Source organism: Tauraco erythrolophus, chromosome 2 (genome assembly GCF_009769465.1).
Source record: "Tauraco erythrolophus isolate bTauEry1 chromosome 2, bTauEry1.pri, whole genome shotgun sequence".
NCBI lineage: Eukaryota > Metazoa > Chordata > Aves > Musophagiformes > Musophagidae > Tauraco > Tauraco erythrolophus.
Window position 1 is genome coordinate 42611107 of NC_141466.1, and position 14856 is coordinate 42625962.

General features: G+C 37.1%; 1 protein-coding gene across 1 annotated transcript in view; it reads left to right on the plus strand.

Moving 5' to 3' along the window:
* Positions 1-3072: 3072 nt before the first annotated feature.
* Positions 3073-14856, plus strand: part of EYS (EGF-like photoreceptor maintenance factor) — a 55644-nt gene continuing 43860 nt past the window's right edge. Inside the window, exons 1-3 of the mRNA XM_086625295.1 lie at positions 3073-3243; positions 4809-4872; positions 14006-14188. Coding sequence (XP_086481421.1) covers positions 3073-3243; positions 4809-4872; positions 14006-14188 — 418 coding nt within the window. The remainder of the gene's footprint in view (positions 3244-4808; positions 4873-14005; positions 14189-14856) is intronic.

The window sequence follows — 14856 nt, forward strand, 5'->3', positions numbered from 1 at the left end:
AACATTTAAGAGGAGAATTATAAGAACATCAGAGAACAGTTCAGCTTCCCTGCAGTTGTTTCTTCATATGTCATAAGGCTGGTGATGTGAGGTGGTTCTGCTCTAGGATTATTGTTCTTGTCTCTTCCCCTCCCTTTCTACGTTATTTCTGTCTTTTCTCCCATTTTCTCCCACTGTTTGTGACATTCTTCCTTCATATGATTCTGGATAGACTTTTTTCCCTATCTACTTCTGGAGTTTGTCAATACCCCAGTTTAAAATCTGGATCCTTTTTTGATATGTAATGTACACCACTGCTGCCTGATTTTATTTTGATGGGTTATAAATCTGCATCCCTATTAGCAGATAATGTAGTTCAACGAGAGCAGATTTAAAGGGCAAATCGATTAGTGCTGAGGATACAACATCCTCATTATTCTTGTTTCAGGGAGCTTTACTCACACTAGACCTGGTCTGGCCCCATGGACTGAGTGCCCATTAGCAACTGGAATACCTGAAATGTGAGACAACCTTCTGCTGTAGGTTCATTTGAAAGAAATTGAGTTCATGTACTCCTGAGACCACTCCACAATGTGAACCAACGCATTTCAACTAGGGACAACAAGGACATTTGCTTCAAAACCACGCTCTGGATCTGAACTCAAACACTAATATAGACATATAACACATTTCAGCAAATCATTCCAAATTTGTTTCTAATTTTACAGTCTCAAAATTCTGATATTTTCCTTGTTTCTTTCATGAATTATTCACTTTCTTCAGCTCATGTATGCAATTATCTAATGACTTTTTCTTGGAGCCATTCACAGATGTACATTCTGATTTGCTGTTCTCTATCATTTGCTTCTTGCATTTATAAAGGATAGCAGGATATCATGAAATTGTGAAATCCACTTGGAAGGAGAGAAGTCCCTGGTCATTCAAGCATTTATGTGTTTCTTGCAGCAGAGATTAATTCAGCAGAATATGGGAGACCTTGTCCTCTTCTTAACCAAGTACAGTGACAGACTGCTTTGAGAGAGAATAATAAGTCATTGGGGACTTCACATTTCAGTATATTAATTCTTGTGAATTGGCTGTGATAATTTTCCTGTGTGGTTAGCTGTTCTATTTTCAAGCTTTGTATTATTTTGTAGAACATTTCAGAAACTTTTCTTTGCCTCATTGGGAATCACTCTTCTTTGTTATTACGATGTTACAACATCAGTGGTGAAATGTTAGAACATTGCTTGTTTTGATAACAATAAACATCTCACAATTTGTTATTTTTAATAACAAATTTATTTTTAATCTTAATTAAAAATCTTAATTTAATCTTAATTAAAATTAAAAATTAAATCATATTTAATCTTCTCCACAATAGCAAAAGTAAGACTATAAAAAGAAATGGCCAATGTTGACTTATACAGATCAATAGAAGAACATATGAAAATTGTGGGTTTTAAAGGTGAAGACTAAAGACTGTTTTGGCAGTGAGCAGCAATGATCCGTCTTCTCTTCTATAAATAAACAGAAACATTTGATGGCTAGTTTTAGAGATCATCACCATCAAGTGTAGATTTCCAGGAAGAATTCGGTTTATTATTGCTTTTTTTAATTAGCTGAACAGTGTAATGCTGATATGAAAACCATTGAAAGCAGGCTTCTCGATGCTGCACAAATGAAAGCAATCCAGTATCTCATTTACATTCCTCTCCTGGTGTCTGCAGCAGATCTATAAATAGAATAGGCTACACACAGAAATTTATTATTGCAGCTGATAGCAATTTTCCTTTGCAAAGGTGTCTGGAGGCATTATTCATAAGATTCATTCTGGTAGACTCTCCAGCTGAGATCCTCGCTCCCCAGAACTGCGGGTAGTCAGTTTAGAAACACACTAATCAACTGCTATGCACAAAGACTGTCGCAAGACTTATTTATTTCCCTCTTTTAAAAAATACGGGAGTCCTCTCAGCTCCAGATTATTTTCTCTATCCTGATTGCATGGATATTATAAGCAGTGAACAGATTTTTAGAAATCACATATATTTGACATTTTATCACCGAACATCTTAATGATTATGCTATTATCTGGAAAAACATTATGGCTGTGTTTTGATACAGCTCACATCATGTCCTTTGCATTGGTACCCACGGGCACATGTGACCTTATCAAATGTAAGACAGACATGTTTTTGTTCCATACCGAGGATGCATAGTAATCACCATGAACTGACCTATCTAGCTGTCATCTAATTTCAGACATAAAACAAGGGGAAAATTAAATAAGACTTTTAATTAAATTATATTTATAATAAGCGATAGATGGGAATGTCGTACTCTCCTGCTTTTCTTGTCTGATTTTGGTTTTCTTACTGCGTCTGCCATTGTGCTATCTTTGTATACTAAAAAAAGATAATTCATACAAACAGAATACATATATTTCTAAACATTTGTTTTTATCACCCCTTAAGACTGATTATAACTTATGTTTTCACTTGTCTATTCTAATATTCTATGACTGAGAACATAGATATAGGAAGGTAGAGATATTACCTCTTTATTCTGGTTCAATTTCAATATAATTGCGGCTGTAAGTATTCATATTTCAATATTTCACTTTTTCTTTACATCCAACTGTGTTGACACAAGCTATATGTAATATCTGAATGTTTCCATTTGCAAAGTAAACCAGCAACTTTACACATTTGGGTTTACTTTCTTTCCTTTTTTTCAGACATAATAGAAAAGCTGTTTTTCTGTAGCAGTTGACTGTTGTGAAAGCAGCAGTACAAATAACTAGTGAAAAGACTTAGAAAAGTCACATATCTTACCATGAAAGGAAAGATAAATTAAAATATAAAATTAAACACAAAATAACCTGTCAACTCAAGTCATCCATAAAGCATTCTGGCATCTCTAATGCCAGGTACATGAGCAAAACAAAGAAGTTAAGAGTAAAAACGAAAAAATGTATTACAACCATAAATCAAATGTTACTGATTTTCTGTGAGTATAAAACTCATCCTGGTTTTTTAAATGTGTTTTGGTACTTATACATATTTTTTTGTTTTTAATTTAAATTTGTCAGTGATGCAGAAAATTGGTTTTGTGAATGCCCTAAACTCTACTCTGGAAAACTCTGCCAGTTCGCAACTTGTGAAGAAAATCCATGTGGAAACGGTGCTACATGTTTTCCAAAGTCCAGGCAAGATGCTGTTTGCCTTTGTCCATACGGAAGATCTGGCATCCTCTGCAGTGATGGTAAGAACCATACTCTTCATGTATTGCTCATAGTTTCTATCATTCATAGAAGCTGTGGTAAGAAACAAGCCAAACGCTTTGAAGGCAGAACACTGGAAGTGACCACCTCCCCACCTGCAAACATGGGACAAAATCCAGTCACAAGCAAAGAATGTCTGAGCTGAGCACCCTCCCCGTGTGTTGTGTCATAAAAGTGTCAGCCAGAGAAAGGGAGACAGAGGGATCAAAGAAGCTGAGAGTAGACAAGCTAGGAAATACAAGGTAGTGTCTGATGTTTTAGTGATTTATATGGATAAAAGCTGAGAGAGATCTAACTGAGAGCTCCTTTGGAGAAATTAATTTCTCCTGTAGGTTAATTTTTCCTCCACTTAGGGAAGCACATTTTGTACATTTTGTAAATAAAAGGAGTAGATTGCTAAAATACCACCAGGTGCTAAAATTTGATTCATTTCTCAGGTCAAAAAGAGGAACAAATTAAAATTTACCAAGTGCTTTGCTATGAAATTGGAGACACGATGAAGTAAAATTAGTAAAGCTAAGTAAATAGGTCATTTTAACTAACATTATCAAATGAAGGGCTTTTATTCCTCAAGCATTGATTATAATGATTGTTCTAGGTGAGAAATTCCTGTGTGTGAACATCCAGGGTATTCTTTTCGACTAACACTTAATGTACCAAGAAGGAATGACTGAAAAATCTGTGTATAGAAAATAATCATTTGTTCTGAGATCATTCAGCAGTGTATACAAATATTAAGCAATGTTCAGGCGGGAACAAAGTCTACATTTTCTTCATATCATATACATCTTACCTCTTATTTAAAATCTTAATTTCCAAACTTTTCAGTAGATAAACGTTATGTTTTATCTATATTTTCATCTAATCCTGATAATTGATAGCCAATAGCAAATATGTAGGCAAGTGTATGAAACATGTATGATACTTCTTTGGTAATTTTTCTTAACTTGCAGCAGCACGAGACATTGGGACTTAACGTCCTGGGGTTGGTATCTGGGTTAGCCCTTGATAGATTTCTTTTCTTCCGTGCATTTCTTTGATTGGTCTTTGAGTCCATGAAAACTTGATATACAACATGCTGTGGCAAAGAGCTCCAGAGCTTAAGTATTTAGCTTGCACAGAAGTACTTCCATTTGTTTGTTTAACTGCGTCAATTACTAATGACATTGATGACTGAAGCTTCGGTGTTAGAACCGATGTTTCACAGTTGTTCTCTGTTTTATGAATGTTTCCCTGTTCACGTTCTCCATGTCTCTCCTGATTTTATGTATACCCTTATTCTAACCCTCCCAAAATTATTTCTGAATAGTCCGAGTTGATTCATTCATTTTGGGACACCAGGAATTCTGTATCTTTAGTGATCGAGGCTGCCTTTCTTTGTTCCTTCTCTGTTCCACTGCATCCTCTTTAAAATGAGGGTCCAACGCTGACCACAATATTCAAGGTGTGATAGTGCCACTGCTTTATACAGTAGTATTTGACATTTTTCTGGTTTACTCTCTGTCCTTTTCTTAACCATTTCTTCCATTCTATTTCCTTTTATAAGTATGCTGATGTTTTCATGAAACTGCTTATTAAAACTCCTAACACCTCTTCTTTGAATGCTGATGGTGAGTTCAGAGCCCACCATTCTCTATCTAAGGCTGAGACTCTTTCTGTAATCTACCTCAATTTGTATCTGTCAACACTGAGTATCATCTAATGCTTTTTCCCTGTAGTTGTTCAGTGAGGCTTCTCCGCTGCTCTTTGTAGTTAGCGCTCGCTAAATTGAAAGTCCGAGTAAAAATTGAGATAGCCTAAGTGAAGAGAAAGTACACAAATTTGTTAGTTTGATTAGACTACGGAGCTGAAGGCTTTGGCAGCGCAGAAAGAACTGAATTTATTGAGTGGAAAGGGGAAAACTCTGTCTGCATCTGTCACTGTAAGCGAGCAAAACGGAGAACACTCAGCTTCACAGGACAGAATATAAATCTAGGGTCAATAAGCCCACAAGATAAAAAAGTACTGAATTATGAAATATTATTGTATTGAACTGTGTCTTAAGTGTTTAGAAGGAATAGAAATAAACTGAGCACAGATAGAAGTCTTGTTAAGCTGGACTTTGTATTGGAACAAAATAAGCTGCAAAAGGCCTTTTTATCACATACACTAAAACTGAACAAAGAGAGGATAAACAGAGCCACAATGGAGTGAAGTCTGGGTGCAGTCTTAGGGATAGCGCTGGCAGCATCAAAGCCATACCTTTGGTGAGGTACTTGAAGAAAACGATAGATTTCTTTACCATTTACACTGGTAAAACAGTGTAAATTATATTAGAAACAGAAGACAAATTTGTTTACTATAACAAATTGAGGGGCCTAGATAATACATTTATAGAAAGAAATGGCCCATAAAATTTAGAGTCTGGGTGCACACTTTTTAGTGAATCATCTCCCGTTTAAGATATACAATAATATTGTCTCTACTATTAAGATTGGTAACCAAGTACATGCTATTTTGTGCCTGAAACATGGAAGAATGCTTGTTTCTCGCAAATGCTTACCAAATAATATTTGGTCTTCATCAACAAGAAATGTGCAAATGTTACAGAGATTATTTGATAAAATAATATAACAAATATAGCAAATAGAAACTGCAGATTTCTATGCCGGCATTGCTGCTCCTACCAATAGAGATTATTTGCAAAAGGCTAAGTAAGGACAAAGAAAGATGTGGACCAGAGCCGCAAATGAGCCACTCCTACAGGTCTCTTGCCCATATACAAAGCTCAAATTACCATCTATTCAGAGTTGGAAATCACGCTAAGAACAATATCAATCTCTACAAATGTGTAAGAAAAAGTGATAATAAAAGATTTCCACTATTAAATAATAAAAAAAATAAAACTGAAATACTTGGCATAAAAAGTTAAAATATAATATTTTATGGGAATGACAACATTATAAAAGTGAGAAAATTATAGGGCTACCATAAATATGATAAATGAGGCAAAAAATTAAGGACAGATAGTAAAATCTATTAGACAAGCCTATATAAATATGAAAAACAGACAAGTTCCTGGGGCTAACAAGGAATTTTCTTCCATTTCTGAAGCAGTAAGGAGCATACTGCAGTCTAAGCAGGCTGGGAACAATTGCTCTGAGTTTATCTTAGTTATGTTATGCTTGTTTCAGACATCAAGAAAAGCTTCCTAAAAGCACGTCTGTTTTTCCATATATATATAGTAAAATGCATTATCTCCCACTACAAGTCTTTCCTTGCTTTTATCACTAGATGACCATGTTATTATGACTGCAAGTTGAAATCTCTCTCGAGAAGCCACATAGTTAAGGCATAATGGACCAACGGGGATGAGGGACGATAATATAAGTTAGAAGAGAGGACAAGCTGCACTGATCAGGTGAAGGACATGGCCAGGCAAGCGTACTGAACAGCCAACAATTTACATGTAACTAGCCCTTTTTGTTCCTGTATCCCTCTGGTTTTTCCACACTTGTTCCTCCCCAAATTACTTAATTCCCTCCCTCTCCCCACCTTTGATTCCTTCCTTAAACATCTGTAAGTCCTGTGCTATTCCAAAATGCTCTTCACTTACATCAACTAATGTGTTCCATACTCCATGGCAGTTAAACTCCTCTGTCCAAAAGGTGCTCTAGTGTTCAGTCGTCGTGGTGGGTGTCACACTTGGACACTGGGGCTGAGAGACTCCTGGGACAGCCGTGGGAAGGACCTGGACAGGGTGTCTCTTCCTCTGAATCCTTAATTTGTTTTCCCATCTGCATTTGCTCCTCTGGGATTGTGGAGATGGACCTGTGGTAGACTGATGGCTCTGGGGATAGGGCTAGGAGTAGCTGGGGCAGGGTATTAATTGAGTTCCCCCACCTGCCATTGCCTCTCTGTGCTGCTGTGTGGATGTGCAGGCGAGCGTTTATCACATAACCAAACACTGTTGATTTGAGGGGTTAAATGTCCCCATGACTTTCGACTCAGGTGGGTGGAGTTGCCCAGGACAAGAATTTAGTCACTTACTAAAATAGAAAACAGAAAATATTTAGCAGTGCACATCACCAATATGCAACAATTTGGAACAGAGATTATGTCTACATGGGCAGCTTGACTCAATCTCCCAAGTGACTTTGATTTTTTAGGCTGTACATAAAGGGATTTATCTCATTACCTTAAGTCCAGTTATTGAGCTCCGCTTTTCAGTAGTTATGTATGAAGCAGCCAACAGTCAAGCTACAACATTCTGATAAATGTCCTTTTGTATTTAATTTAGCAAAAGTTGTTTGCATTGTGTTTCTTGCAGATTGTGAATCTCCTCCAGTATTTGGGGGATCACACTGGTGAATGGAAGTGTTTACAAATGGCACCATTTCAGAACAAATGAATACACATTCTCTAACAGTCTATGAACATTTTTTTCTGTAAAATGCTTTTAAAAATACTTCTTATATATTTTATTTTTCTACTTTAAAAGTTGATCGGAAAATACATATCAACAACTCAATTATGGAAGCAAGTGAGGATTAAGTCAGCACTAGAACTGCCTGTCATCCGGGGATGTTTGTCATTTCATAAGATCTAAGACTTAAAACAAAAATCTGTGGTGCTTGCTTGATCCAAAGAGAAAACTTGAGTTCAGACAGTTAGAGGAGATGTCCGTATCACCATATTGCAACTCTTTAAAAATAAAGGAGCATTCTAATCATAATTATTTGAATATAAATGTGGCCAAATCACTGTTGTTAACATGAAATAAAATTAAAATACTTTTAATGAGCCTAAACTTTTAAAAATACTAGTGTTATAGCTCACCAAAATAAGCAGAATATAGGACACTGTTCTTGTACTTAAAAAAAAAAAAAAGAAAAAAAGAGTTGTTCAATTGCTACCATTTCTGTATTCAGTCTTTGTTTTTTCTACTTTTTTTTTAACACTTTCATCTGAGTACAACTGGGGGCGTTCCTTGGTTGGTACACGAAACTGATATGGTCTGTAAAAATAAAGCCAGTATGTTTGAAATATCTGAGTGTAAGGAAATTTGATATGTAAGACATAGAAATTTTAGAGAAGAAATATCAGGGTATCATTGTACTGCAGAGTTGTGATGACTTCCTAAATGTGAGTGAAGCAGAAATGGTTCATTCACCAGCAATGGAAATGAACATCTGGACCTCTAAACTCTTGAAGCTGTTGTTAATTATGTTACACAAGAAACTGGGCCCTTCTGGGAAGCTGTGGGTCATAATATGAAGATATTGTTAAGTCAGGAATCGAGAACAAGCGCTTTGTAAGCACCACGGTAAATTTAAAACCAGAGAATTTTGAAGGAACGTGCACTGCTGAGATGAGCAATTGTGCCAATCGCAGGGGTTTAGACCAACTTCTGTGTTTTAGTTTCACTATGGTTGACATACATACATATGTGACAACATAAAACAAAGTCCTAACTGTGACATTGTATTTAATAAACACACACCTCAAAGGGCCATCCACAGCATACATTCACAGCAATCTTTAAGTATGTTCCTCAAAATATTTCTGAGCAATGTTTATGGTACTGCTTTCACGGTCCAAAGGATTCCAGCAGGTTTTCTCTAGCATGTATTCCCCCATGTGTAAAATTCATTTCAAAGTGCTGAAGTGAGAATACTCACTTGCTCCAAGCTCTGTTAGAGTGAAAATCAGCCTGCAAGCGAATTGCTTCTGTGCTGCTATGTTTGGCACACAATGTCACCTCAGAGTTGTTTGGGTCTGCAGACTAAATCATGCATTTCGGTGACAGCAGATGCCCAAAGGGATTTCCTCAGATAAAAAAAAAAAACAACCTGCATCACAAGGTTTCTCGTAAGTGGTAAAAGTCTTTGGGGAATGCTGATCGGGGTTGCTTCTTTTCCTGTTCAAGGGAATTTATTTTTTGGGTCATTTTCTTTTACCTGAGCCTTAATCTCTCCTCCCATCCAATGTGAGGAATATCGTAAAGTTGTACAAAACACACATAGGCACACTCACACACAAACTCTTAATGTCACTTCTGTATTATCAGCTTTTCAGATTCATGTTTTCATCCTTGAGCAGTGAAATCACTTTTATTGTTTCAAATCTCAGCTTCCAATCAGAAATACATGTTATTAGTCCATAGGATTACAGAAATAACCTACAGTGATAGGGCCCATGGGCTTCATTACTACTGATACCATAAGACAAATAAAAGGAACAGCTAAGTATTTACTGAGGGCGGGGAGGAGAAGGCATACACCTGAATTACCCATTGTGTGGATCACTGACTCCTCATACAATAGTCTTCCAGACATCAAGTCTCCTACTACAGCCTTGAACTCTCCCCTGGCACCGCACCGCCCAGCAGCTCCAGCACCCCTTATCTTTTCATCCTTGCTCTTCCCAGAGTTTCCAGTGAGGAAAGCAGGTTGCCTGTTAGGAAAACAGCTTTAATGTAAAACCTGTAAACTAAATGCCAGCTTAGCTCCCTCATCTTGCCTCTCCTCAAGTTAGGTTACATAGGGTTACATGTCTGACAGCAGCCTTCCACCTCATTTCCATGGTTGTCCTGGGGTAGGTCCCTGTGTTCTGTATCTATCTGTGTCTTTCCAGGCCACAAAGGACAGGGGAATTGTAGCATCAAAGTCTTCTCCCTTCACCTGTAGTCCTGCAGTCCCTCATCTAATACCTTCTATTGTACTGCAACGCACAGAGAGAGGTTCCTACCAGAACCTTATGCCAGAGGTCTACATGCAAATCGGTATTTAAAATAGGTGATTGTAAATATATATGAATTTATAGAAATGCATTTGGAATTTGCTTCATATAGCTTTATTAAGTGAGCTACTTCCATCAGGAGCACGTGATGTAGTTCAAATGTCTAATCTTCTTGCTTCTTCATTAGAAACATAATGAGTATGAGGAGGAATAGACAGTTGCTTTTAAAAATATTTTTCTAATCTCAACTAAGAAAACATTTCGCACTCTGTTCATCAATATTTCTGTGCTCAAGAGCAAGTTTTTGTTTATTAAGAGCTATACTGCAAAGAAACAGTGGCTGTAGAATTTCATGATGACAAAGGGCATTTTTCTGAAGAGTTTTGTGCAGCTTGGAAGACTAGAAAATACAATAAAATGTATTGGCAGTGATTTCCATTCCTTTTTCAATATTGCCTTTGCAAATATGTGAGCTGGTATTATGGAGAACTGAATAATACTCATCCCACAGTGTATATGGCTGCTGATCCTGGAGCTAGACACTGAGCTGATAACTGTTCACAGTTAGTCAATGATAATATAAAGAAGTGGATTATCTGAATGTAATTCTGTAACCTGAAGTCTTCATCTCTTTCTATCCCATTCATCTGTCTTGTTTTTTGCAATGTATTGTAAAGCTGTGGTCCAAGAAGTATTGACAGTGAACGCTGAAAGGTACATTAATTTTAACTCATAACAGAAAATTCAAAGATAATTAAACCATTATTCTCTTTCTTCTCTGCCACTTTATTCTCCCCTCTTTGTTAAGATTTCTTTCAAACTATAGTTGATTTTTTTTTACCTCCCACTTTTATGCTCACCTCTGATAAAATGTACAATGTTAGGGAAGTAGGTAGCCAACCATATTAATGTACTTATATAATGGGATAATTTGTCATTATTTGTTTGTGAGGTAATGGGACATATCATGCCTTATTACCTGTTCAGTACCGGGAATGCAGAAAAGGACAATGATGAATGGTGTAGGACTGACAGAGAGACACAGGACAAGATCAAGGGCAAAAAGTTGATAAAAGGCTTCAGCGTTCTGCCAGAGCAATGTGTGTTTTAGGCATAGTGTTAATTTGGAGTGCATTTTTGCATGGCTCATAATCAGAGCCATTAAGACACATCTCTGTTCTTCACTACTTCAGACTGTACACTGCAAGAGCATGAGTGGAAATCAGCTTGGATGGTGCCTAGGCAGGAAAAGGGAGCTAACCTAACGTGGTTAATTATGTACTCTGCTATTTTCTTGCTTAAATGATACATAGTTTTAGTTGTAAGTATGAATTGAGATCTTTGAGCCTTTTGTTCTAGGATGTGTCAAAGTTGCGGTGAAATTGAAACTGGTATGTAGTAATAATCTAAGAATATGGATATATAACAATTTTCTCTATATTGTGCAGCACCTGGTCAGTGGGAGTAGCATCCTTCTACTGTCAAAGTCCTACTGCTGTACATCCCATTACAGGACATTCCTTTGTCCATGTTCAAATACATGTTTGTAGGGAATGCTGAAAGTAGCAAGTAGAAAGGCAAGAAAATAACTCCCCAGTTAGAAAGCTCCAAGAAAAAGCTGAGACAATGGCATACGTCATCCTGGGAATCATCTGGCAGGAACAGACTCTTCAGTGATCTCCATCAGCCAATGAAATCACTTGGCTCTGTGGAGGTACATAATATAATTTGGCTTTCCCATTATAAAGGGAAGCAGAAAAAGACAACAAATGCAAAGGCCTCCTTTATTATAAAATCTTCTTGCCTCTTAAATATTTTGTGTTTTAGTAAATGAATAGAAAGAAACAAAGGGGGAAGAAAAAAAAAAAAAAGAAACCAAGACACCTTATAGCAGCCTTCCAGTATTTAGAGGGGACCTACAAGAAAGCTGGAGAGGGACTTTTTACAAGAGCATAGAGGGACAGGAAAAGGGGAATGGCTTTAAACTGAAAGAGGGTAGATTTAGATTAGATCTAAGGAAGAAATTCTTCACTCGTGAGGGTGGTGAGGCACTGGAACAGGGTGACCAGAGAAGTTTGGGCGCCCCAACCCTGGAAGTGGTCAAGGCCAGGTTGGATGGGGCTTCGAGCAACTTGGTCTAGTGGAAGGTGTCACTGCCATGTTGGATCTAGATGATCCCTTTAAGGTCCCTTCCAACCCAAACATTCTATGATTCTATGAAAGGAAGAATACTTCATATTAGAGGAGTTGCCTGTCCCTCATAGCTTCCGAGAAGCAAAAAATGCATAATTTGAGCCTCCCTCAGGCATGTTCAGGTAATTTGAGGAAATACTAGTGGATTGCAGCCAGCATCGTATTTAAATATGAAAGAGTTGTGTTTTTCCTCAATGCACATGACTCACAAAGGTCTGAGACTTGAGGTTACATTCAGTCAGACTAGATTGAGAACAAACTCATTGACAGTTTTCTTCTAATTAGGACAAAACCACTGTTTCATATGGAAATTTCCTGGCTTCCACTTAAGATCACAGAACAAGGCCACGTGTGTGAAGTAGTGCTTACTAAATGGGACGGTACACTCTGTATTGCTGCAGACTCCAAGTCTGTGCTAGAAAAGGTTTGTCGGAGCCTACTCTACACCTTTTTCAGATGCAGATACTAAGACAATGTCTGCCACTTCGGTGCCAATAGGGCAGGTTTCCCAGGCTGCAAATTTAGAAACAGATTCCACAAACCAGAGATGATGATATCGTTTCTACAATTAGGTGTGATTGTTTCTCCCACACTGTAAGTATTTAGGGCCAGATGTTTAAAGGTACTTAAGCTAACATAGATTTGCTCAGGGAAGATTATAATTCTTTACTAGCACTTCCCAGTCTGATTTGTACATGGTGCAGCTACGTATTCCTTCCTCCCCTGATCCTTCCTACTGCCTTCATTAGGAAAGCTGGATCCAGCCACCTTTGGTGCTCAGATTGGTTGCAGATAACTGCTCAAATCTTTTAAATCTATCCCCATACCCAGTCTTGCAGGATTAAGCTTTACTCAGCTATTCTTTCTCTCTATCCTGTTTTTCACTAAACCATATTAGCAATGAGCTTTATGTTATCTCTGCTCTGTGCCTTGACTACAAGATTTAACTACGGCAGCCCACCTGTTCGGCTCCAGCAAGCAGTCCTTGGGGCTATGTGGATGCTTAATACCAGTGCTCTATTGACTGTTCACCAGTACAGATATGCATATAGACTTAATTTTATTTGCTTTTTTAATCTCAAAGTTTTTCTCAGCATAAATTATAAACTTCTGCATCACAAAACCAGAAGGTATTTGAATGCACTTGTAGCCTTCACAGATTGGGAGGAAGCAGGAGTCCAGCATAAGGAAATTGTCATTAAACTGAACATAAATGACAGTAAAAAAACGGTTAAATAGTTTGTCAGTACTGTAAATTATGCATTTTTGGATATTCAATTCCTGAATATTCAGACAGTCCAAATGATGGAGCAAATAATGTGAATAATATAATTCATTATGTTCCTATTCACTGTGCTGCAAATACATCCTTTTATGATATTTCTTTTTGTTATTGCTCTACCTGTGAAGAATTATTATTCCTTAACGTCTTCAGCACATCCTTGTACTCACTTTCACTCAGATGCACGTCAGAGATGACATTTCTTTGAAAAGGAGAATTTCTTTGTATATTTTCTTTTATCTATCTGAGCTTTAAGTAAATATCGCAGTGTGCTTCTACTTGTAACAATGCTATCTGGAATCCAGGAGATGGCAGTAGTTGCCAATAATTAAGTGGTAAAAGAAGTCTGTTTACAAAATCTGAAAAATAAACAGATTACACTTAGCAGAAAGCCAAACTGTATCTTCATGTGTGTAAAACATTACAACATATTACATTATCAGTATCATTTATTAGTTTTTAAGTTCTAAAATGAGCTATTAAATAGAACTTGTGAATACATATGTTAGAGAAGTTGCCCTAACTCTGATTTTTTTTTTTAAATCCAGGTATTAATATTAGCCAACCTAGTTTCAGTGGCACAGATGCCTTTGGCTATACTTCATTTTTAGCTTATTCTACAATTCCAAATATTGCCTTCTACTATGAATTCCGCTTGAAATTTCAGTTGGCAAACCACCACTCAGCTTTACAAGATAACTTGATTTTTTTCACTGGACAGAAGGGCCAAGGTAAGATTTATTTTTGTTACCTATCTTTATAAGCTTTTAAATATTCCTTAAACAAGTAGGATAAAAGCATACATAGTTTTTTCTTGATTCTTTTTAGGATACAATTTCATTAGGAGGAAAATAATCTCTTCAACACTTTATTGTTTTGTAAGCACACAGTAAACAATCAGTAAACTGCTTCCAGTAATTAATGTCAGCAGTTAATCTGGCTCTTGAGGTAGCATATTTCTGAACAAAATAAATGGAAACCAGAAGATTGTTTTCTTTTCAGTTGTAAACATAAATTTCATTGTTGATTTCATTTATTTGGTGCCCAGTTTTGAGAGATGCTGCCTCAAATCTTTATCCACTGATACTTTACTGGAAAATCAATCCATCCATCCTTCCAACGTGCCACAGCCACCCTGCCATTTCTTCTTCCTGTGTTCTCAAACAACCTGCCGCAGGAGCAGCCATAAATTGCTGCCGTTGTCACAGTGGCTGCACTTCCATGGCCCACAGGACTCTCAACGCAGAAATCCAGCCCTGTGGCAATCAGAATTGGACTCTGTTATTTAGGTAAAATATGAGACCCTAACCCCTGAGATCATTCAATGCAAGTTAACCCAAGCTAAGAATAAGTTGTGCTACAATCTGTGTAGCAAAGTATTCAGCTTGGTCTGACTAAC